Here is a 23,944-nt window from a genome sequence, read left to right as displayed (position 1 = left end):
AATCTTCAAAAAACACTTTTTATATATTTTCTTTTCATTTACTTTTTCTATTTTTTAATCATGTCTGTACATTTTATTTTCTCAAATTATACGTTAAGCCACAAATTTTTTTATCATTAATTTCATATAATTATATTTTAAATCATATAACTTTATATTATTAATGTTATTATTCATATATTTGCTAAATTTTGTAATGTATCATGTAACTTAAGAAAGCTAAAATTTTGATTATTTTAGTTAATTTGGGCCCAGTTTGTTTTAGTAATATTAGTCCAATAATTATGAGTTAATTGAAAAAAGTCCACTCTTGGACTGTTCATTTTCAAAATAGGCCCATCCCAAAGCCTTCTCTCATTTTTCTTTGTCAAGCCCACAAACCGCTCACTGCTCTCTCTCGAACTGTCATTCAGCAATTGTCGCCGCCGCTGACGTGCACACCATCATCTCCCTAGCCTCACGCCCTCTGTCTTGCTTCATCTGTCTCTATCCTTGTTACAGAACACCCACACACCAAACACAAACCTTTCTTTACGAATTTTCCGGCGATATCCGCCATTTAACGTCGTGCTCCACTGCTCTGTTGCTGCAACAACACGCCGCCGACTCTGTTTATCCCCACTGATTTCGCCACCTCGCATTCAATTCAAGGTTTTTTCTAAAATCTGGGCGTGACAATTACCTTCTATTGAAATTCTCATTTTTTTTTCATTTTGTCTTCGATTGAAGTTCTCAATTTTTTCATTTTCTCTTTGATTAAGAAAGAGAACAACTGCATATTCAGAACTCTTCGATTGCAGTTTTCATTTTTTTCATTTTCCTTATATTTTTTTATATTTCATTTTTATGGTGAAGACATTGAGTTAATTTTGTTGGTTTGATTGCTGAAATCCATGTTTATGAGTAAAATTGTTGTTGAAATCACATCTGAAATTTTGAAATTGTTGTTGAAATCACGTTTACTTAAAATTTTGGAGGAAAAAACTATCAAAATTTTTACCGGGAAAATATAAAACTGTGTTTTCATACTCCCTCCGTCCCAATATTTAAGACACAATTCATTTGGGCACGAAGATTAAGGAGTAGTGGTTTAGGTGTTAAAGTGATATGGCCCACCTCCATTAGTAAATTGATTAGGTATTGTTTAATGAATTGTTTGACTTTTATTTTAACTTTTGACTTCAAATTTTAAATTAAAAAAATTTAAATTTCGAAAATTTCAATAAATTAATTTCAGTCACATTTTTTTTTAATTTCTGTTTTCTCATTTTTTTTGTTAAATTTCTGTTCATTTTCAGTACACTAATTACACCAAAATTAAGATGGACTTTGAAAAAAGTGGCGCCACATTAAAATTGAGGGGAGCTTTAAAATTGCCACCAAAATTTCAGTTTACAACCCTATAAAAGGGGGTCTTTGCATACACTAATTACACCAAAATTTGGGCAGCATTTCGCCACAAATCCTTCATTCAAAAAACAGATTCCACCAAAAAAAAAAAGAAGAGAGGATGACTAGAAGGAAAGATCTCAGTGCGGCAGAACGGCAAGCTATTGCATTGTTTCTTCTTCAAAACTCTTCAAATGGGAAGCTTCACTATGGGACAGCCAAGGCAGCCATGGAGAAATGGGGATGTTGTCGAAGTTCTATCGCCCGTTTGTGGAAAGCTGCAAAAGAAGAACATGCACAAGGTCAGTTGGTTACCGTTCAAAGCAAAAACATCAGCAAGAGTCGAAGGAAAAGAGTGCACATAGATTTGGAACTCATTTCAAGTCTTGAATTGCACAAAAGGGGTACAATTCGAAGGCTTGCAATCGGCATAAACTGCTCAAAGAGCACAGTTGGTAGATGGATATCAAAGGGGCTGATCAGACCTCATTCTAGTGCCATTCGACCAGATTTAACAGCCCCCAACAAGTTATTACGGCTGCGGTTCTCTCTACAACAAGTTGTGTATGACAGAATATGCAATGTCCTCAAATTCAATAACATGCACAATGTTATTCATGCTGATGAGAAGTGGTTCTACATGAGCAAAGTAAATCACAAATTTTACTTGACTCCAGCAGAAATCGACCCACACCGCACATGTAAAAGTAAAAAGTTCATCAAAAAGGTTATGTTCCTATGTGCGGTGTGTAGGCCCTTATTTGATGAAGATGGGAGTGTATTATTTGATGGCAAGATAGGGATTTTCCCTTTCACTGAGTGTAATGCCCCGACTTTTTATTAAGGATTATAGACTTTTAATTATTGATTTAAGGATTTCTTATGGTAATTAGGGTTCAGCATCCATTAATAAAATACGGACTTATGTGAATTTGATGATTACATACGTGATAATTTATTTTTATTTTTATTTCAACGGATGATGCACTCAAAATATATTTTGAGTCCATTAAGAGAATGATGGAGCTCAAAGATTTATTTTGAGTTTTCAAATCGAAAAAAAAATTTTATGTATTTATTTATTTTTACCGAGAAATTTAGGAATGATGAGTTATAAAAATTTTCCATCAATATTTTTCTCAAATTATTTTCCTATGATGTATTTATAAATTGAGAGAGTGCACTAATGTTAGTGCTATTTATTCTAATTTTGATCACAAGAGTTTTATGCTCTAGCATTTTATTAATTGATGATTAGTCTTACATATATTTTTTTTCTTACACATGGGTTATTACTACACCACATTTTTATATTTACTTAATGTAACACCCCATTATCCTCCACTAATATTTTCTTTTCCCTACTACTAATCTTTTTCCCTACCATCACTAATATTTTCTTTTCCCTACCACTAATCTTTTTCCCTACCACTACTCCTACCTCTCCACCACACTACTCATTTTCCCCCACCACTACATTCTTTCTCCCACTCTCACAACTTTTCTCCCACCATTATCACACTCCATAGAAGCCTTTGAAGCCCCAAGAGAAGTAGCAAAGCAAGGGAGAGTGTGGGAAAACTATAGAGTGAAGGTTGTGCTTCGAGGGTGAGTTTTTCTTTGCTTTTTCTCAACTGAAAATGCTTTATGGCCATGGATTTTTACACATTTGTGTGCTATATTATGTGAGGATATGTTTTATGATTTTGGATGATTATTTTGGTAGAGTTTATTGGGTGAAAAACCGTGCATGAGGTAAGGCAGCGAATCTGCCATAAGCACACTGCTCGGCAGTGTTTTGCAAGGCGATTCCAGCCATCCAAACGGTTCCCAAAAATTCCCAAATTCATTGTGTATCATCTTTCATATGTTTTCTATACTTTGGTAAAATTTCAGAAGGTTTGGAGCTCTTATGATGTATTTATGAATTTGTAAACATCACTGCCCATCTGGAATACAGTTTTGGTAAACAATCTTTGGGAGGCCATAAGTAAAGTTTCAATCGGTGAAAACCTTTGAAACTTGAATATGTCACTCTAGACTCCCGTATCTTTCTTTTGACCTCGGTCTCACCATTTTTGAGTAAGGGAAACAACCGGTATAAATTCTTGAAATCTAGTTCTTATTCCTTGTACCATCCAGTAGATTTTACAAACCTACGACTTTGAGGTGGCAAAGGCCGACTTAAATCTTTGATTCTCAAGCTTATCTTTCTACTGAATATTCACTGACATGTTGGGAACTTACTTGTTCAGTTTTAGAATTTTTGGTGAAGCCTAAAGTGGTTTTTCCGATTTATGTTCTGAATCTGCCAAACTTGAACTCTTTTTGTGCACTGAACTTTAGACAGTCATATCTTCTAAACCATGAATGTTCTTGGAGTAAATCCAACTGGAGAGTGTTATGATCTCTCCCTAGTTTCCAGATTGACCCTTGGGGTTCCCAGTGGAGTTTTGTAAAGGGGGATATGAATTTTTAAAGAAAGCCCACTGACTTGGTTGTAATCTGGAAATCTGAAATTTTCAGATTTTTGCTTGTTAAATACCCATCTTTGAGAGGGCATATCTTGCTCGTTTGAATTTTTTTTCATTCGATTCAAATTGGAGAATGATCCTTGAAATGTCTAGTTTCCAGAATGTCTTTTGGAGCCTCATTTGGAGATCCGAGGCAGATTTGATATCTGTTGCAAAACAACCTCTTAAGAGCTCAAGTTGTTGAATTATTTTCTATGTATCAAAGTTTATTTTAAAGGATGTTTCATGAAAGATTTAGTATATGTGCGTAACGAGTTTGGGACTATTTATTTTAAATGAGGTCCGTTCTTTTATTTAAATTATGATGGACTTTTAATGAATATTTTGGGATTAAACTCTTATTTCTTGATTTATATAAATTATTTTTTTTAAGGACTTATAAATATGAATTTCGTAGGCCTACTGACCTACTGTGATCGACGGTTTGTCGATGTCTAATAGCTTTGAAAATTTTATAGCAAGTCCCTACATGAGTCTTGAGTACCCTGGTAAAATTTCAAGCCATTCCAACTTCGTTTGATACTTCTTTAAAATGCAAAACCTAAACTGCACATTACTACCGAGAATTTCAGAGAACAGAGGAAAGAGTCATTCATTTCAGTAGCTTCCTGTGTGATCTAGATTTCCAAATTTTTATGGTATTAACCTTATTGTGTTAGCTAGATATCCACCAAAGTTGAGCCCAGTTTGACAACGTTTACTATTTTTCAAAAATCCAAGTTTTCGATTGTTCAAAACTGCCGAACATGGTAGATCGTGGTAAAAACGTCATATCTCTCAAACCACTTGGAGTTTTCGACTCTACTTTTTTTTATATGAAACTAGACTCGAAGATCTTTCTTTCGGTATGAGTCTCGAGTCCAGGATATGTCGGAGTCAGAACATATTAAATTTTGAAGTTGAGTCAGTGTAAAAACAGAGCATGTTTTGATGATGTTTGATTGTGATTCTTATGTGCCTTATGTGTTTGTGTTGCCTATGTGTTTGAATGAGATTAGACGAGGTATGATTGATTTTTGACTGTCTTTAATGTAACGAATTATGGATGCTAGAACCCTAAAACATTAAAAGATACCCTAGGCACGTAGAATTAGACTTTGTCTTATGACAATTTCTTCACGAACTTATCGACTCTTCATCAATGAAGGTCCGGGCGACAGAAAGTGAAGCCGAAGAAGAAACGACTCCACGCCAGCTTTAAGAACAATTGAGGTGGGCATTACTTTTACTATACGTATATAGAGATCCCCTGCGTGTCGTAGGCCTCTTATACGAATATATGCATGAGATGATTTTAACTGTTAATTTCAATTTATTATTATGCCCAAATGATAAATGACTCTTATGAAATGAAAATGAAATGTTCATGAAATGAAATGAAATGTTTATGAAATGATTGACTGCCAAAAATGTTTATGTTTTTATATGTATCCTATCTGTGTTGGTTCGCCAACTTTAAAGGAAATCCAATTGGGATCCTATGCTAGACAAAGGTCGCTAGCTAGGGTTAACGTGTACACTCATGGAGATCGCGAGTCGCTTGCGACCGATCTTGGCGTCTGTGGTAAGGAGGCCTCCTTCCCGGCGCGTGACAGAAAGGACAGATATGGATCATATAGACTGAAAATGGGATGCGCATCCACCTTTATGAAAATGAATGAAATGTTTTAGTAAGCGCAGGTCATTCAAGAAAACCCCTGTGTGTTACTGTTGGCAGTTCAATTTATATATGTATGCATGTTGTATTTTCGGCTTATGTCACTGAGTATTTTTATACTCAGCCCTGCATGTATTTCTAAATGTGCAGGTTGAGCAGGCGATGGAATGGATCGGTGTTGAGCGGATTTCCCTTTTGATGTTTATGTAATGAAACCTTGAGTATGCATCTCCATATGCATAACTCACACGTTTTTTCGCTGCAAACACTCTGACTTATTTATCATTTCTACTTGAACTTATTACTACTTCATTTTAATTAACTTTCAGTTGGGGTCTAATCGTTATGGCAAACTCATTTGTGAATTACCCAAGTGGTTATATATATATACCACTAGTTTGTTATTAATGTTGGTTACTTAGTAAATCCCCTTTAATTTCCGTTTCTTATTGTTCACCCCAAGTCATAACCCCGGTTAACCCGTCATTGGGATAGTGGGCTGTGACAGAGTGGTATCAGAGCAGTTCGTTTGCTCTGGCCCTAGAAACCTTATTCTAAAAAGCCAAGTCTAGTTTGATTCACTAGACATACGTGGGTTAATACGACACCGCTCAACACTCCATTGCATCGTGCTCAATCAAGGAAAAAGGTAACTACAGTTACAATGTTTTAAACATGTTATTGTTCTAAACTGTTTCATGAAGATGTTTATGTAAAGAGCATGCTATGATGAAATGTTGAATGTTTTGTCTTTCATGGCATATCATTGCAGTTATGATGATATAATAAGAAGGATGATAGAGAATTGACACATGCTTTCCCCAGAAAACATAGATTGCTATAAGTTGCATGATCACGATTCTAAAAGAACATAGACTGCTGGATTAGTAGGATATCTCTACAATCTAGATTCTTGAAGTGATGATTTAGAAGAATGATAGAGAACTTAGAGCATTTCAGCTTCCACAAGAAAACAATGGTTCTTTTGAATTACGAAGAGGAATGAAAAGACATTTACGCGTTGAAGGAAAAGCACGGAATGATGATACAAGATGAATTCAAGGCAAACGTTGCATCAAGGGTTTAAGCATAAGTCTCTACGTTCGAATGTTTACACACGATGGAACAGCGAATCGACTTATGTTACACGATAGATTATAAAAAGGGCGTGATTTGATTGTCTGCGGGTTATATATATTTGTGACATACATGGGAAATGGGATTCGAGTCCACTAGAATAGAAGACCTTAAAATAAGTTTAGTTGTCTTAATGAAACTTATGTTTTGTTATGCATAGTATGTTCATAACCTTGTACATTTAAGAGTTTTACGTCTACTTACGTATAAGAAGACCCACACTTTCCCTTATCTATTAAAGATGGTTACGTCCAGGCATATTCCGATGGTTAGGAAAGCTCCGCGTTTGACCCAGCAGAGACTACCCGGGCATATCGGGATTTTAGTATAGCTTTTGACGACGACATAAGAATTGTTATAGCTCAGTATACACGTCTTTGGACTGTTGCCCATGTCTTTGGGACTACAAGTTATATAAGAAAATATGGTTCGACTGTCTGTATGTAGACCTTGGGGAATAAGAGTCTAGTTCAATAGGACTAGAACCTTAAGTTTGAGCTTTAAGCTGCCACTACGAACTCAAGTTTCGTTATGTATAGTATGTCCACGACTTCTCAAGTTCGGGACAATGTTTCCCGTGTGACTGTGAAGTGATGATGTTGGACCTGGCCAGTCCACATGATCCAAATCTCAGTAGACGTCTTTTGGGTTGAAAACCTATATGTTTCAACTTTCGGTTGAAAAGCCAGACGGGTTCTTACTCGAGGTCATTTTGTTCGACCTTGTAGTTAATCATTTCATACCCTCTGGTCATTCTTTTGAATCTCTTGAACAATTTCTACAACACCTTGCTTTGATGTTGTGTTGATTTTGAGCCTTGCAACTCGTGAGTTGTCATAGTAGATTCCCTTTATCGATAAGACTAAGAAGTATTAGTCTACTGACCTAGTATACCACCCAAACTATAGCTTTGAATAGTTGTCTCTCATTGTGTTTAAATTAGTTGAGATTAGTCTTTGTCCTATGAATATTATCGACCACTCATTATGATAGAAATTCAGAATCCAAATTGAGACCGTAATATAGAGTTTGCGTAAATGAACGACTTTCTGTGTTGCATTCCAATTGACTGAATTTGCAGATTTTGGTTGAAGGCCAAAAGAAAAACGATGACTCAAGAAGAGCTGTCAGACTTGTCTTAGAAGATTTTCAGAAAGGGGTATATGACAATTATATTTCTAATAGCCGTTATAAGAGGAAATGAAAAGAAGTGTTTAATCCAAAGCAAAACAAGATGGGATATGACCAAGTATGACCATATTTTCTGCAGCATGTCCGTTAGGCCCCACAGTAGGTGGACATAGAAGAAAAGATGATAGACAAGTTTCACTCCGGCCTAAGGTACTCAACAACTATACCGAGTTTATGAACTCTGAATTGTTCAGCCAAGCTCTGGACGCCGAGGTAGTAGGCCCGAGATTTGCTCGACCCAAACTCAACTCAGGAAGTAAATGATCAAGGACGAAGGAAAGACTACTATGATAGTCGAAATGGCAAGAGGCCTTGGTAGGAAACATAGTGCCCAAAGGCAAGGACAAGGACATCAAACAAACATAGGACCTGCTAAGGATAAGTAGGGCCAGCCTGGGGTACCTCCATGGCCGAAGTTTTCCAAGTCATATTATGATATATGTTTGGATGATAGTAATACATGTTTTAAATATGGTCAGAAGGGCCATTTTGCTAAAGATTTCCAAGCGAGGCCACAAGGAGGGATGTGAAGATCGAATCAACCGGGTCAAGCACAACCATTTAGGGTCATTCTAGGCCAACAACTACTCTATCCACCACAACCCCCTTAAGTTAGAACCTATGCCCCGCACAAGAATAAATAAGGAAGCAAACAAGGAAACCTAATAAGTATGGCCATGCTACTCAACACACCTGTTATACTTCTGTTCGATACGGGTGCCTCGCATTCTTTCTCTGCAAGTGCATGTGCAAATACCCTAAAACTCATACCTGAAAAGGGCTAATCTGGACATGAGAAATTCTTTACCCATAGGAGGGGCGACGATAGAAACACATGCTTACTCAAACCAAGAGGTAAACATAGGATCATTTAAGGTCATAGTAAACAACTTGCAGTTTATACAATATAGGACATTGATGTAATCCTAGGGATTGACTGGTTAGCTAAGAACTACGCCACAGTTTTATGCAAGGAGCGGAAGATTGCTTTTAACTTTTCGGGGATGGATGCTTTGAGATAAACCTGGGGAACAGGATACCAATTATTTCAGCCTTACAAGCGAGGAAGATGATGAACAAGATAGACTGCCAAGCTTTCCTGGTATACCTGATCGGAGGAGTTGAGACCAAAGGGATAATTGAAGACGTAGAGATTGTACGGGAATTCTGAGATATTTTTCAGAAAATTTACCAGGGCTGCCACTCGATAGACAAGTAGAATTTACCATCGATTTTGAACCAGGATCAGCACCGGTATCCAAGGCACCTTATAGGATGGCTCCAAGGGAATTGGAGGAGCTAAAGATCCAATTACAGGAATTATTGGACCTAGGTTTTATCAAACCTAGTGTATCCCATGGAAAGCGCCTGTGTTATTTGTCAAGAAGAAGGAAGGCACCTTGAGGATTATTTATTCGACCAACTCAAAGGCGTGAGTGTAATCTTTAAGATCGATTTGAAGTTTGGGTATCATCAGTTAAAAGTTAGACATGAAGATATACCCAAAACGGCTTTCCGAATAAGATATGATCACTACGAATTCGTAGTTGTGCCGTTCGGATTAATAAACGCGCCAGTGGTGTTCATGGACCTCATGAACAGAGCATTCTATCCTTACTTGGATAAGTCCATCTTGGTATTCAAAGACGATATCCTTATCTACTCCAAGATTAAGAAGAATATAAGAAACATTGAGAATCGCGTTGCAAACACTAAGGGGTGAATGTCTTTATATCAAATTCACTAATTGTGAGATTTGGCTTAAGGTCAGAAGGTATCAAGGTTGAAGCAGTACAAGGATGGAGGTCACCAACAACTCCAAATGAGATAAGAAGTTTCTTAGGATTAGCTGGCTACTATCGAAGATTCATTGAAGGATTTTCAAAAATAGCAAGACCAATGACGCAGTTACTTGGGAAATGAATCAAGTATACTTGGACTGATGAGTGCGAGAGAAGTTTTCAGCAGCTCAAGGACATGTTAACTACTACACCAGTGCTAGCAGTTCCAGAACCAGACAGGGAATATGTGATCTACACGGATGCGTCGAAAAATGGACTAGGTTGTGTGTTAATGCAAGAGGGAAAGGTGATAGCATATGCATCGCGACAACTTAGACCACATGAACTGAATTATCCAACCCATGATTTAGAATTAGCTGCAGTGGTGCATGCACGGAAAATATGGAGACATCACCTATACGGAGTTAGGTGTGAGATATTCACCGATCATAAAAGCTTGAAATATTTTTTTTCAAGCAAAGGGATCTGAACATGAGACAAAGAATATGGCTCGAACTAGTAAAGGATTATGATTGTGGTATTAACTACCACCCAGGCAAGGCCAATGTAGTAGCCGATGCATTGAGTCCTAAAGTCTCGTCTAAGTTAGGATACTTTCTCACGAGGGAAGATGAACTCATTAAAAACTTTGACAAGATGAGGATAGAAGTGATTAAACCACCTAATACAATAGCGAGTGTTATTGCGACAATACCCAGTATGAGAAAAATGGTGGTAGAAGCAAAAAGGAAGGACGAAAAGATGGAGAAGCTACGAGGAAGAATAAGGAACTTAAGAATCAGATAATGCTATCTTCTTTGAAGTGAAGATATGCATGTCCATGACAATGAACTTAAGAATAAGATAAAGCCATGGCACCCATATACTGTCACCAAGAAGTACTAAGATGTATTAAGATCTAGAAAAATTCTAGTTAGGAGGCATGAAACGAGATGTAACCTCATTTGTTGAAATATGTCTTGCGTGCTAGCAAGTGAAGGTTTTACAACATATCATATTGTTACTTTGAGTCTTCGAGCTCATAAAGTCAAGCTTAATGTCGTGTTTGGGACAAACTGAGCCCTTAACGAACCAATGAATTTCGTTGTCGAGATGGATTTTTTTTTCGAATCCATCATACTTAAGCAAAGGTTGTCACGAAAGGGGGCAGTCAATGCCCACATGACTCGAGATTCCTTCGATGAATGAATAAAAGTTTATAACGGCGTTTTAGGCTGACTGCCTACATGCTCGAAATGGTTGGTCTCCTTACAAACTGTTTAAGTTACCTTAAGAATGCTCTAGAGATATTAGTTATTATAGTTCCGCTTAAACGACATAGAAATTATTAATAAGGTATGTTGAGGACGACCGAGCTAAACCGGGGTGAAAGCTGAGAACATGTTTTTGCCACTCATTGTGAGACATATAATACCAGTTATCAATCGACTATCGATAGATTGGCAAATGAGGCGTTATACCTGAGGAAATATAGATCACCACTTTGTTGGGATGAAATGGCGAGATGATTGAGATCGTCCGTCAAATCAGAAAAAGGAATCAAGGAGGCCCAGGATAGACAGAAGTCATATGCTGACAAACGCCGAAAGGACCTATAGTTTGAGGATGTAAAGAAAGTTTTTCTGAAGGTTTCTCCATCAAGAGGAATCGTTAGATTCGGTGTAAAGGGTAAACCTAAACCCCGTTTTATAGGCTCATACGAGATTGTAGAAAGGATAGACCCAATAACTTACTGGTTGGCGTTAGCGCTAAGCTTTGAGAATGTGCGTAATGTATCCCATGTGTCGCAAATAGAGAAGTATGTTTACGATTCAAAGCATATGATCCATAAGAACAACATTATTATTAGTCAATATTTGAGTTACGAAGGAAGATCCAAATCTATCTTAGATCGGGAAGTTCAGGTACTAATGACTAAGTCAATACTGATAGTAAGGGACCTATGAATATATCATGGTCAATAATAGACTACCGTCTAACAGGAAAGTGAAGTACTCAGAGTTATTTTCTGAGGTACAAATTTCGGGACGAAATTTATGTTAAGGGGGATAGTATGTAATGCCCCGACTTTTTATTAAGGATTATAGACTTTTAATTATTGATTTAAGGATTTCTTATGGTAATTAGGGTTCAGCATCCATTAATAAAATACGGACTTATGTGAATTTGATGATTACATACGTGATAATTTATTTTTATTTTTATTTCAACGGATGATGCACTCAAAATATATTTTGAGTCCATTAAGAGAATGATGGAGCTCAAAGATTTATTTTGAGTTTTCAAATCGAAAAAAAAATTTATGTATTTATTTATTTTTACCGAGAAATTTAGGAATGATGAGTTATAAAAATTTTCCATCAATATTTTTCTCAAATTATTTTCCTATGATGTATTTATAAATTGAGAGAGTGCACTAATGTTAGTGCTATTTATTCTAATTTTGATCACAAGAGTTTTATGCTCTAGCATTTTATTAATTGATGATTAGTCTTACATATATTTTTTTTCTTACACATGGGTTATTACTACACCACATTTTTATATTTACTTAATGTAACACCCCATTATCCTCCACTAATATTTTCTTTTCCCTACTACTAATCTTTTTCCCTACCATCACTAATATTTTCTTTTCCCTACCACTAATCTTTTTCCCTACCACTACTCCTACCTCTCCACCACACTACTCATTTTCCCCCACCACTACATTCTTTCTCCCACTCTCACAACTTTTCTCCCACCATTATCACACTCCATAGAAGCCTTTGAAGCCCCAAGAGAAGTAGCAAAGCAAGGGAGAGTGTGGGAAAACTATAGAGTGAAGGTTGTGCTTCGAGGGTGAGTTTTTCTTTGCTTTTTCTCAACTGAAAATGCTTTATGGCCATGGATTTTTACACATTTGTGTGCTATATTATGTGAGGATATGTTTTATGATTTTGGATGATTATTTTGGTAGAGTTTATTGGGTGAAAAACCGTGCATGAGGTAAGGCAGCGAATCTGCCATAAGCACACTGCTCGGCAGTGTTTTGCAAGGCGATTCCAGCCATCCAAACGGTTCCCAAAAATTCCCAAATTCATTGTGTATCATCTTTCATATGTTTTCTATACTTTGGTAAAATTTCAGAAGGTTTGGAGCTCTTATGATGTATTTATGAATTTGTAAACATCACTGCCCATCTGGAATACAGTTTTGGTAAACAATCTTTGGGAGGCCATAAGTAAAGTTTCAATCGGTGAAAACCTTTGAAACTTGAATATGTCACTCTAGACTCCCGTATCTTTCTTTTGACCTCGGTCTCACCATTTTTGAGTAAGGGAAACAACCGGTATAAATTCTTGAAATCTAGTTCTTATTCCTTGTACCATCCAGTAGATTTTACAAACCTACGACTTTGAGGTGGCAAAGGCCGACTTAAATCTTTGATTCTCAAGCTTATCTTTCTACTGAATATTCACTGACATGTTGGGAACTTACTTGTTCAGTTTTAGAATTTTTGGTGAAGCCTAAAGTGGTTTTTCCGATTTATGTTCTGAATCTGCCAAACTTGAACTCTTTTTGTGCACTGAACTTTAGACAGTCATATCTTCTAAACCATGAATGTTCTTGGAGTAAATCCAACTGGAGAGTGTTATGATCTCTCCCTAGTTTCCAGATTGACCCTTGGGGTTCCCAGTGGAGTTTTGTAAAGGGGGATATGAATTTTTAAAGAAAGCCCACTGACTTGGTTGTAATCTGGAAATCTGAAATTTTCAGATTTTTGCTTGTTAAATACCCATCTTTGAGAGGGCATATCTTGCTCGTTTGAATTTTTTTTCATTCGATTCAAATTGGAGAATGATCCTTGAAATGTCTAGTTTCCAGAATGTCTTTTGGAGCCTCATTTGGAGATCCGAGGCAGATTTGATATCTGTTGCAAAACAACCTCTTAAGAGCTCAAGTTGTTGAATTATTTTCTATGTATCAAAGTTTATTTTAAAGGATGTTTCATGAAAGATTTAGTATATGTGCGTAACGAGTTTGGGACTATTTATTTTAAATGAGGTCCGTTCTTTTATTTAAATTATGATGGACTTTTAATGAATATTTTGGGATTAAACTCTTATTTCTTGATTTATATAAATTATTTTTTTAAGGACTTATAAATATGAATTTCGTAGGCCTACTGACCTACTGTGATCGACGGTTTGTCGATGTCTAATAGCTTTGAAAATTTTATAGCAAGTCCCTACATGAGTCTTGAGTACCCTGGTAAAATTTCAAGCCATTCCAACTTCGTTTGATACTTCTTTAAAATGCAAAACCTAAACTGCACATTACTACCGAGAATTTCAGAGAACAGAGGAAAGAGTCATTCATTTCAGTAGCTTCCTGTGTGATCTAGATTTCCAAATTTTTATGGTATTAACCTTATTGTGTTAGCTAGATATCCACCAAAGTTGAGCCCAGTTTGACAACGTTTACTATTTTTCAAAAATCCAAGTTTTCGATTGTTCAAAACTGCCGAACATGGTAGATCGTGGTAAAAACGTCATATCTCTCAAACCACTTGGAGTTTTCGACTCTACTTTTTTTTATATGAAACTAGACTCGAAGATCTTTCTTTCGGTATGAGTCTCGAGTCCAGGATATGTCGGAGTCAGAACATATTAAATTTTGAAGTTGAGTCAGTGTAAAAACAGAGCATGTTTTGATGATGTTTGATTGTGATTCTTATGTGCCTTATGTGTTTGTGTTGCCTATGTGTTTGAATGAGATTAGACGAGGTATGATTGATTTTTGACTGTCTTTAATGTAACGAATTATGGATGCTAGAACCCTAAAACATTAAAAGATACCCTAGGCACGTAGAATTAGACTTTGTCTTATGACAATTTCTTCACGAACTTATCGACTCTTCATCAATGAAGGTCCGGGCGACAGAAAGTGAAGCCGAAGAAGAAACGACTCCACGCCAGCTTTAAGAACAATTGAGGTGGGCATTACTTTTACTATACGTATATAGAGATCCCCTGCGTGTCGTAGGCCTCTTATACGAATATATGCATGAGATGATTTTAACTGTTAATTTCAATTTATTATTATGCCCAAATGATAAATGACTCTTATGAAATGAAAATGAAATGTTCATGAAATGAAATGAAATGTTTATGAAATGATTGACTGCCAAAAATGTTTATGTTTTTATATGTATCCTATCTGTGTTGGTTCGCCAACTTTAAAGGAAATCCAATTGGGATCCTATGCTAGACAAAGGTCGCTAGCTAGGGTTAACGTGTACACTCATGGAGATCGCGAGTCGCTTGCGACCGATCTTGGCGTCTGTGGTAAGGAGGCCTCCTTCCCGGCGCGTGACAGAAAGGACAGATATGGATCATATAGACTGAAAATGGGATGCGCATCCACCTTTATGAAAATGAATGAAATGTTTTAGTAAGCGCAGGTCATTCAAGAAAACCCCTGTGTGTTACTGTTGGCAGTTCAATTTATATATGTATGCATGTTGTATTTTCGGCTTATGTCACTGAGTATTTTTATACTCAGCCCTGCATGTATTTCTAAATGTGCAGGTTGAGCAGGCGATGGAATGGATCGGTGTTGAGCGGATTTCCCTTTTGATGTTTATGTAATGAAACCTTGAGTATGCATCTCCATATGCATAACTCACACGTTTTTTCGCTGCAAACACTCTGACTTATTTATCATTTCTACTTGAACTTATTACTACTTCATTTTAATTAACTTTCAGTTGGGGTCTAATCGTTATGGCAAACTCATTTGTGAATTACCCAAGTGGTTATATATATATACCACTAGTTTGTTATTAATGTTGGTTACTTAGTAAATCCCCTTTAATTTCCGTTTCTTATTGTTCACCCCAAGTCATAACCCCGGTTAACCCGTCATTGGGATAGTGGGCTGTGACACTGAGATGGTGCCAGCCAAAAGAAGATCCAAGAACAGAGAGGCTGGAACCTTAGAAGAGAAGCCAATTCAGTCCATCACTAGAGAAGTGATGAAGGACATGTACATCTACAAGGTATGGAGTTCACAAGAGCTATGTATGCATTGTAAATCACAGATGGTTGGTTTTATTATGTTGAGCTTATTTTAAGATGTTTAAGATGTGTAATTTCAGTTTGTTGTCTATATATACAGCTTATACCTGCAATCATGGCCAAGTGGCCCCAATTTGCAAGCAAAACCATATACATACAGCAAGATAATGCTAAGCCCCATATAAAAGATAATGATCCAGATTTTAGAGCAGCTGCAAGTGCAAATGGCTTTGATATTAGAATTATTCATCAGCCTCCAAACAGCCCAGACATCAACATCAATGATTTAGGTTGGTTTAGGGCTATTCAAAGCTTGCAAGTGCAGGCTGTTAGCACAAATGAAGGGGAACTAGTGCAGGCAGTTCAGAAATTTTTTTGAGGAGCTCAGTGCATTAACTTTAAACAATGTGTTTTTGAGCCTACAGGGATGCTTAACTGAGATCATGAAAGTTAAAGGTCAGAATTGTTATAAAATCCCACACATGAAGAAGGGGATGCTAGCAAGACAGGGGAATTTGCCAATGGCATTGGAGGTCCCTAAAGAGCTAGTGGAAGAGTGTTTGGCATACTTGACTGAAAAGGGAGAGGTGGATGGCATAGATGAGTTGAGAGAGCAGTTGGGTTTAGTAGATGATGGCAGAGATCAGTTTGGATTACAAGAGGATGGCAGAGATCAGTTTGGAGTAGAAGATGGTGGCAGAGATGACATTGGATTAGAAGATGATGCATATGATGCAATGGAGGCAGCCTTCAATCAAATGAAATTGATTGAGGATGCCTCCATTTAGTTACGTGTAAGAGCAGCCTTTAAAGATAGTGGAAATCATTTTGTTGAAATCTTTTTGTAAATGTCTCATAGGAAAAAGGAATTGGCTGTATAGACAATGGAAAAGAAATCATTTTGTAAATCGAAGAACAGGATGTAGGATCAGTTTGAAAAGAAATCATTTTGTAAGATGTTTAATTTCAGTTTGAAAAGACATCATTTTGTAAAGAGCACAGGGGGAACACAGCCCTCATACCAACACATACATGAGCACAGGGGGACACAGCCCTCATACCAACACATACATGAGCACAGGGGGACACAACCCTCATACCAACACATACATGAGCACAGGGGGTCACAGCCCTCATACCAACACATACATGAGCACAAGGGGGTCACAGCCCTCAAACAAACACAGAGGACACACACCATATTCAGTCAGTTAACAATCTTGAAGAAGACAGAACCAAAATCACAGCCATAACAAAAAAAAAATCACACAGCCCATATTACTCATGAATCATCATCTCAGCATACGAAATCCATCTACCACAATGTACTAAGGCAATTAATATGAGGGACACAAGTACAATAAGAACAATCTCACCCTTTTCACAGGCGGTAAGTAGATTTCGAGGAACCGTCGGACAACCGGAGTACAGCCGCTCAACCATTCTGGGGTGTCATCATCGACTGCCGCCTCCTCCCTCTCTCTTTTAGTTACGTCCTCCCCTTGCTCAGTGCATGAGAAAGGGAGTAAATCGGACTCCTCTTTCTTCATCGCGAGAGAGCGTCGGCAGCGGATGTAACGCCGAATCATGGGCCGTCGGATCGGCAACACGGGAGTATCATTCACCGTCAACCCCTCCTCCAAAGCACCACCGGAGGACTCCTTCGAGGGAGTTCGAAATCCGCCTTCAATTTGAGAAGAATAACCAGGGGGCGGCGGAGGCAATGAAGGCAAAGATTCAAACGGATCGAAGTCCTCCGAATCGGGGACGAATTCACCGATCGAAGCCCAGCCTAATTTTTGGCTCATCTACTTCGAGATTTAGAGGTTCTCGAAGACAACGGGAGGCGGAAATTTCAGTTTACTCACCTCGGAGGAGGGCGACGCTAATGGAGGTGGATCGAGGGTGGAGGGAGAAAGGGAGGGCAACGTATCGCAGATCGAGGGTGAAGGGAGACGGCGTATCGGAGTCTCGAAGGTGGAGGGAGACACTGATGAGATCGAAGGTGAGAGCGGCGGAGACTGAAATGAGGGGCTAGGGTTTCGGGAGTAATGGCAGAGAGAGAGAGGGCGTGAAGTAATGAGAGAGAGAGAAATTTGAGTACTTATACTCTCATTAGCCAATTGTTAATTAGTGTACTTAAATCACTAATTCTTTCCAAAAAATGAAATGTTTCTTCATTATTGGGACAATCCAAAAAGGAAATTGCGTCTTCAATAATGGGACAGAGGGAGTATAATATATAGATAGATGTATTGTTTTCTTAATCAGATTCCTCACTAAAACATTTGACGGCCGCCGCTCACCCAAATTCCTTCGCCGTCCTCCGCCAACAGCTACAGAAGATCTCGCTTTTCCGGATATCACAGTTCCACGACGGATGCCGCGCGCCTATTGAGGTGTAACAATGGCAAGGAGAAGGAATTGCAGGCTTTGGTGGCCGGCTGATCTCTTCTCTCAAACTCCACCGGGTTTAAGTTTCTTATTTGGATGGTTCCTTCCCTCTTCCGAAGCTTCCATCGATGTTGTCGTGGCTTTCGCTTGCCATCAGCACAAACTTGCTTCTTCACTTGAATCCGGTTTGGATCTCATGGTACGTTGCGTTTCCTGTCTCGGATTACTAAATGTAGTTTTAATTTTTGCTTTCGTGTTATATACTTAGTTGTTTTTATAGTTGATGGGGTTATATATGAATTGAAGTGGAAATTATGGAACGATTGAAGTTAATTGGTGTGTTATTTCGGTTCCATTTCGTAATTGGAAACCCTATCACATTCTGGCAATTTTAGTTTTTTGATGTGTGGGGGAAAGTTCACCTGTGTGCAGTTTTTTATGGTATTGGATTATGTAAATCGGAAGGCCATAATTTTGATATTCAATTTGTCGGAAGTTGTTGTTTTTAATAGAAGATAGTAACGTCCGATGCCATAAAATTGAATACATATTACAAATGAATTAACCAAGCTACTCAAATCAACAACCAAGTAGTATAAACTAGACCAAAACCAAACAAATGAAAATATCCACACGACGTCGGTGACCTCTTGCAAGAGAGAGACTTTGATGCCTCAGCTTTGCCGCTTGGATTAGGCCTCGATTCAATTTATCGAAAGTTAATGCTGATTAGAGCGTTCCTTAGGCTTAAGCTAGTTCATTACTATCCTTTTTGTCTCATAGCGCTCTGATTAATGTCCATTTTGTATCTGTGCTTTCTTTCATAAAGGAAATCCTTCATAGGACGAACAAGAACATGCCTACACTTCTTCAAGAGAAAAGCGGCTTCTCTCTTCTGGGATATTTTGAAGCAGATTGTAGTGGCAACAACAAGCTGGCTAATTGTGGAAATGATAGAAATGGAGATATGAAACTAAACGGAAATCAAAGTTCAAGTTCACTTGTGAGTAATCAAGGGAGCTGGAGCTGTGGATGCCTCAGACATGACAGTATATTAGGACACGGTAGACTTGCTGCTCCAGAAAACTTGTCAATCAAACTTGTATACGTTCTTTCTGAAAGAATGGACGGAAGAGTTCTTGCTATCCCTAAATTGGATCATCTACATTTGAACGGAAAAATCGAGTCCCATCTAGATCTCCACGTATGTAAGTCATGTTAACCTGTAGAGCGATCTTCTTTTCTTTTTTCATTTATCTCATTATGCTATCTTGCTTCCTGATAATATAGGTAATATTTTATGAAATACCAAATATTGGTGGTCACCATTATTCTCTGGGCGCTCACTTTTCATCCAATTTAGTAGCATCCCCTAGCAAGAAACCCAAGTGGTTTGAGGATCTTCACCAGAGAGATTCGCATCTTGACTTGGTAAATATTCTTTACTAAAATCTACCATAGCTGAGTTTCATTTTTTCTGAATCAGTTCTTCAAATGTCCTTGTGAAAAGGATATTGTAATCCAGGCAATGAACAGTGCTAATGCTGCTCAAATTTTGTTTGATGGACATGACCATGCTGAGTCTGGGCCACTTCTCCTCATTCTTCACATGTAACTAAGATAATCTTTACCTTTTTTTATTTTTATTTTTATTTTTATTTTTATTTTTTATAATCACTATGACAGCTTCTAAATGTCTTGTCAGGTTCTCTACCTTTGCATGGCAGATATCTGCTGTATCTGTTGCTTCCCTATCAACTATCATTTACATCATTCTTCAGTTATCTCGTATTCTTTTTAGTTGGTTATCCCACACCGGTATAGATGTTCTGTTCACCAAAGTATTTAGCAATTCATTGAAGAGTATTCACTTCCGCTGCTGTCAGCTTTTGTATTGGCCGGTTTTTCTCCAGGATCAAAACATAAGGTATCATGACAATTAGGTTATCTATTTGATTCTATTTTATTTGTCTAAAGGTATACGAAGTCTTTGTAGTTAAATGTAATCTGGACTTATGCTTTCAAATTTACTGAAGATATGCTTGAGTGAATACTATAAAATTAGGATACCTTGTTTAAAAATATTCTCAATATCATGTTAAAGAGCTGATTCACATACATTGTTTTCATCATTTTCCCAGAAACAAATCTATATTTCTTACGCATGAAAACATGATGTTCTGCAACTATTATTTATTTTAATCAAGCCATGTCTAATATGATACCCTGTTAATAACTCTGCCACTCATTTTATAAGAAATAAAATTTAAGATATTTATCCTCACTACTTTTGCTACTTGTGTAGGGATTGGTCATGTGTTGAGTTTGCAGAGAAAGCCGCATCTCACAAGCACTCAATATGGTCAAATATTGTATTTGATTCTCTTCTGGGAAATCTAGTTGGCATTCCCCTGTGGTTTACAGCAGACTCTGCATTCTTGTGGGTTTCAGACTTTGCACATGACTTCACAGATGGTTGGTTACGTACTGGGTGTGTATGGCTGATGGGGAATCCAGCTGGTTTTAAATTGAATACTGAGCTAGCTGGGGTTCTAGGAATGATTTCTTTGAATGCAATTCAGATTTGGTCTGCCCTTTGGGCTTTAATTGGTTTTCTGTTCATTCATTTCTTCAAAGGACTTGCTCTATGTGGGATTCTTTTTGGTTCAACTTGTGCAGCAGCTCTACTTGTTGACATTATCTCTCTACTAACAATGCATGTTTTGATTCTTCATTTATTCCTTTCACTTCTCTATTCGACTCAGATACAAGCATTATCAGCATTGTGGCGCCTTTTCAGGTAACAGACTTTTTTATGAATAATCTTAACTTGACCTTGATTTTGTACAAAGAGAGGAAAACATTTACCATGTAGGGTGTATTATCTGTAGTTGTAAATTTATCATGAGAAAAGGAGCGACCAAAACATTCCCCCCTTTAAATCCCTCATTTCTTTTCCTTCATTTTCTACAAAAGAGAATTTCACCCTTTCTCATTCCTCCTTTCACTCCGAGGAGGAATAATATTATCATACCAAAAATGGAGGGATAGTATAACCCCTCCTTGGAGTGAAAAAAGAAGAATGAAAAAGGGTCAAATTCTCTTTTGTAGGAAATGGGGAAAAGAAAAGAGTGATTTAAAGGGAGAAACGTTTTTTATCCCTCATTTTCTCATGATAAATTTACACCAAAGAGAATACACCCATAATCAAATATAGTTGTAAAATAACTTCATTGTATAAGCTTATCAGGTGATTTGAGTGGTTACAAAGTTTTTGATAGGCGGGTCATTCTTGAAAAAGTTTGCTAGCTCTAATGAAACTTGTATAAATTTGTTCAGTTATTCAATCTCATGACAATGTTGGATCGGTTGCAGGGGTAGAAAGTTGAATCCTTTGCGCCACAGATTGGACAGCTATGACTATACTGTTGAGCAACATGTAGTTGGTTCTCTTCTCTTCACGCCTATATTACTCCTCCTACCAACGACATCGGCTTTCTATATTTTCTTCACCATTTTGCACACAGCTGTGTGCTTCGTCTCCATAGCTGTTGGGGCTGCCATGTCTTTTATCCATTCCACTCCATATGCTAAAGTTTTCCTTTGGTTGAAGAGGAGGAAAAGATTTCCATCTGGGATATTGTTCAAAGTTGCATTTTGTCAACATTCTGAGACAGAAGCTTTTGCTGGCAATGATTCATCCACTGTTAATCTGCACAAAACAGCATATTCAAGCTGCAGTAGTAGCAAATCCACGATTTTGGTTACATTTCTCGGCAGCAATTACTTGAACTTAGGTACACCCTTGAGCCACAAAGGCTACATGGGATTTTACATTACTTTAATGTTGATTCTTTGCTTTCGATAACATTTTAGGAGAGGTGGTCTGGCCACACTATAAAAACTTTTATTCAGCTTTCTCAAGGTCAGCTGTACGCTCATCTGCTTACGGGCTTCTCACTGGGAGAAGGTATTCCTCTGTCATCACGAACACACACATGTTACTGTTTTGTGATATCCGACTCCCCTGCTCTTCCCATTCACTCGATTAGCTTTCCATGTTCTTGCTAATTTTGATCCGATTCTCTTTTTACAGCACTTTGCATGCTGCTGCTCCTAGTCTCCCTATGAAGCTGCCATGGATAGTGATCCCTTGGAAAGAATATTGGCATCTATGCCGTAATTCAGTGTATGCGTGTAGAAAACATCCTTATCATATCCCGTTGCGTCATTGAAGAGTCATTCTAGCACTGTGGTTTTTCTCTTTGCCACCATTATCGAATGCTGAGATTTGCACATAGAGACTCTCTTCTTACCTACTGAACTGGCGAGGATTTGTATTCTTTTTAGGCGATAGCATAGTCTACTTGTTAGGGTCGTTTTATGACTTCATTCTTGTATATATAATATTTTTATTCTCTCAAGCCTAATATACACACAACATTGACATTCCCAACCATATTTATAAACTTTTGAAAGTGGGATTTGACTTATAGTGGTCCTCCTGCGTTGTACTCACTCTTGACGCAAAAATTTCATCATTTTCATAAAACAGGATACAAGGGTATCTATATTCCTCCCCCTTCTAGTAATACTAGTATTATTCCCGTGCGATGCACGGTGATACTTATTTAATTAAAATAGTAAAAAAAAAATTATTTTTAGAATATTATATTTAGAAAATAAAATTCTACTATAAATTACTTATATTTTTATATAAAATAGCTCTAATAAGGATAGCAGCATTAAAATGAAGATGAAACCATTTTATAGTTTGTGGCTTATCAAATAATTGACTAAGATCTTGACAAAACCTTTTTATCTAATGATTATTATTATTTATTTAAAATTTCCACCAAAATATATAGATATTTTTCTTTCATATTTTCTATTAGTCTTGAAAGGGTTTTTGGAACTTTTAATTACTTTTTACTGATTTGGATTTCACAACATATTTTTTTGAGGCGTTAATTGATTGTAAATCCACAAATTATTAGTGAATTTTGGTACTTTTTCAACTATATAAAGTTGTGATATAAATACACTGAATTTTAATTTCGTCCAAATCAAAACCATACATGGCAAAATTAAAGATGATATAATATATGCATATTATATTAAAAATAACTTATACAAAATTTATACTGAAATATATACAGTACTCACATATATATATATATATGTGTGTGTGTGTGTGTGTGTGTGTGTGCGCGCGCGCGCATGTACGTGAGTGGTAATATATTATATTTAATGCACTTTTTTTATTTTTAGAGAATATATAGTTTAATTTTAAAATTTGTATTTAGATAAAATAATAATACAACCTAGAAACTATGAAAATGACTTAATGGAAAATCATTAATTGGAGAACCATTATCAAATTTTCTTTAAAAATAAAAAATAAAAGTAGATTGAAGAGTTTAAGTTTGTATTAGCACATCATTTAAATTTCCTGAAATTGCATACATTTTATTTTATACTGAAATATATACAGTACTCATATATATATATATATAAATATATATATATATATTTATATATATATATATATATGTGTGTGTGTGTGTGTGTGTGTGTGTGTGTGTGTTTGTGTGTGCGCGCGCGCATGTACGTGAGTGGTAATATATTATATGTAATGCACTTTTTTATTTTTAGAGAATATATAGTTTAATTTTAGGGAAAATTGCACCTAAATACACAAACTTTGCCAAAAATCCATATTTGACGTGAAGTTAGAATTTTACATTTTAATACACCAACTTTCGTTGTTGTCCAAAT

General features: G+C 36.9%; 1 protein-coding gene across 2 annotated transcripts; it reads left to right on the top strand.

The window, feature by feature from the left end:
* Positions 1 to 361: 361 nt before the first annotated feature.
* LOC131016160 (uncharacterized) lies at positions 362 to 22,622 on the top strand. 2 transcript variants are annotated; one of them, XM_057944775.1, is made up of 10 exons: positions 362 to 651; positions 18,109 to 18,365; positions 18,996 to 19,370; positions 19,457 to 19,597; positions 19,677 to 19,777; positions 19,872 to 20,093; positions 20,472 to 20,966; positions 21,542 to 21,963; positions 22,043 to 22,136; positions 22,263 to 22,622. In XM_057944775.1, the coding sequence occupies exons 2-10, from the start codon at positions 18,180 to 18,182 to the stop codon at positions 22,399 to 22,401; spliced, it is 2,175 nt and encodes a 724-aa protein (XP_057800758.1). In that variant the 5' UTR covers positions 362 to 651; positions 18,109 to 18,179; the 3' UTR covers positions 22,402 to 22,622. The 2 variants fall into 2 exon arrangements, with proteins under 2 accessions (XP_057800758.1, XP_057800757.1); XM_057944774.1 differs by having other exon boundaries at positions 18,044 to 18,365.
* The last annotated feature ends 1,322 nt before the right edge of the window (positions 22,623 to 23,944 follow it).

Source organism: Salvia miltiorrhiza, chromosome 3, assembly GCF_028751815.1.
Source record: "Salvia miltiorrhiza cultivar Shanhuang (shh) chromosome 3, IMPLAD_Smil_shh, whole genome shotgun sequence".
Lineage (NCBI taxonomy): Eukaryota > Viridiplantae > Streptophyta > Magnoliopsida > Lamiales > Lamiaceae > Salvia > Salvia miltiorrhiza.
This window is presented reverse-complemented; position numbering and strand designations above follow the sequence as displayed.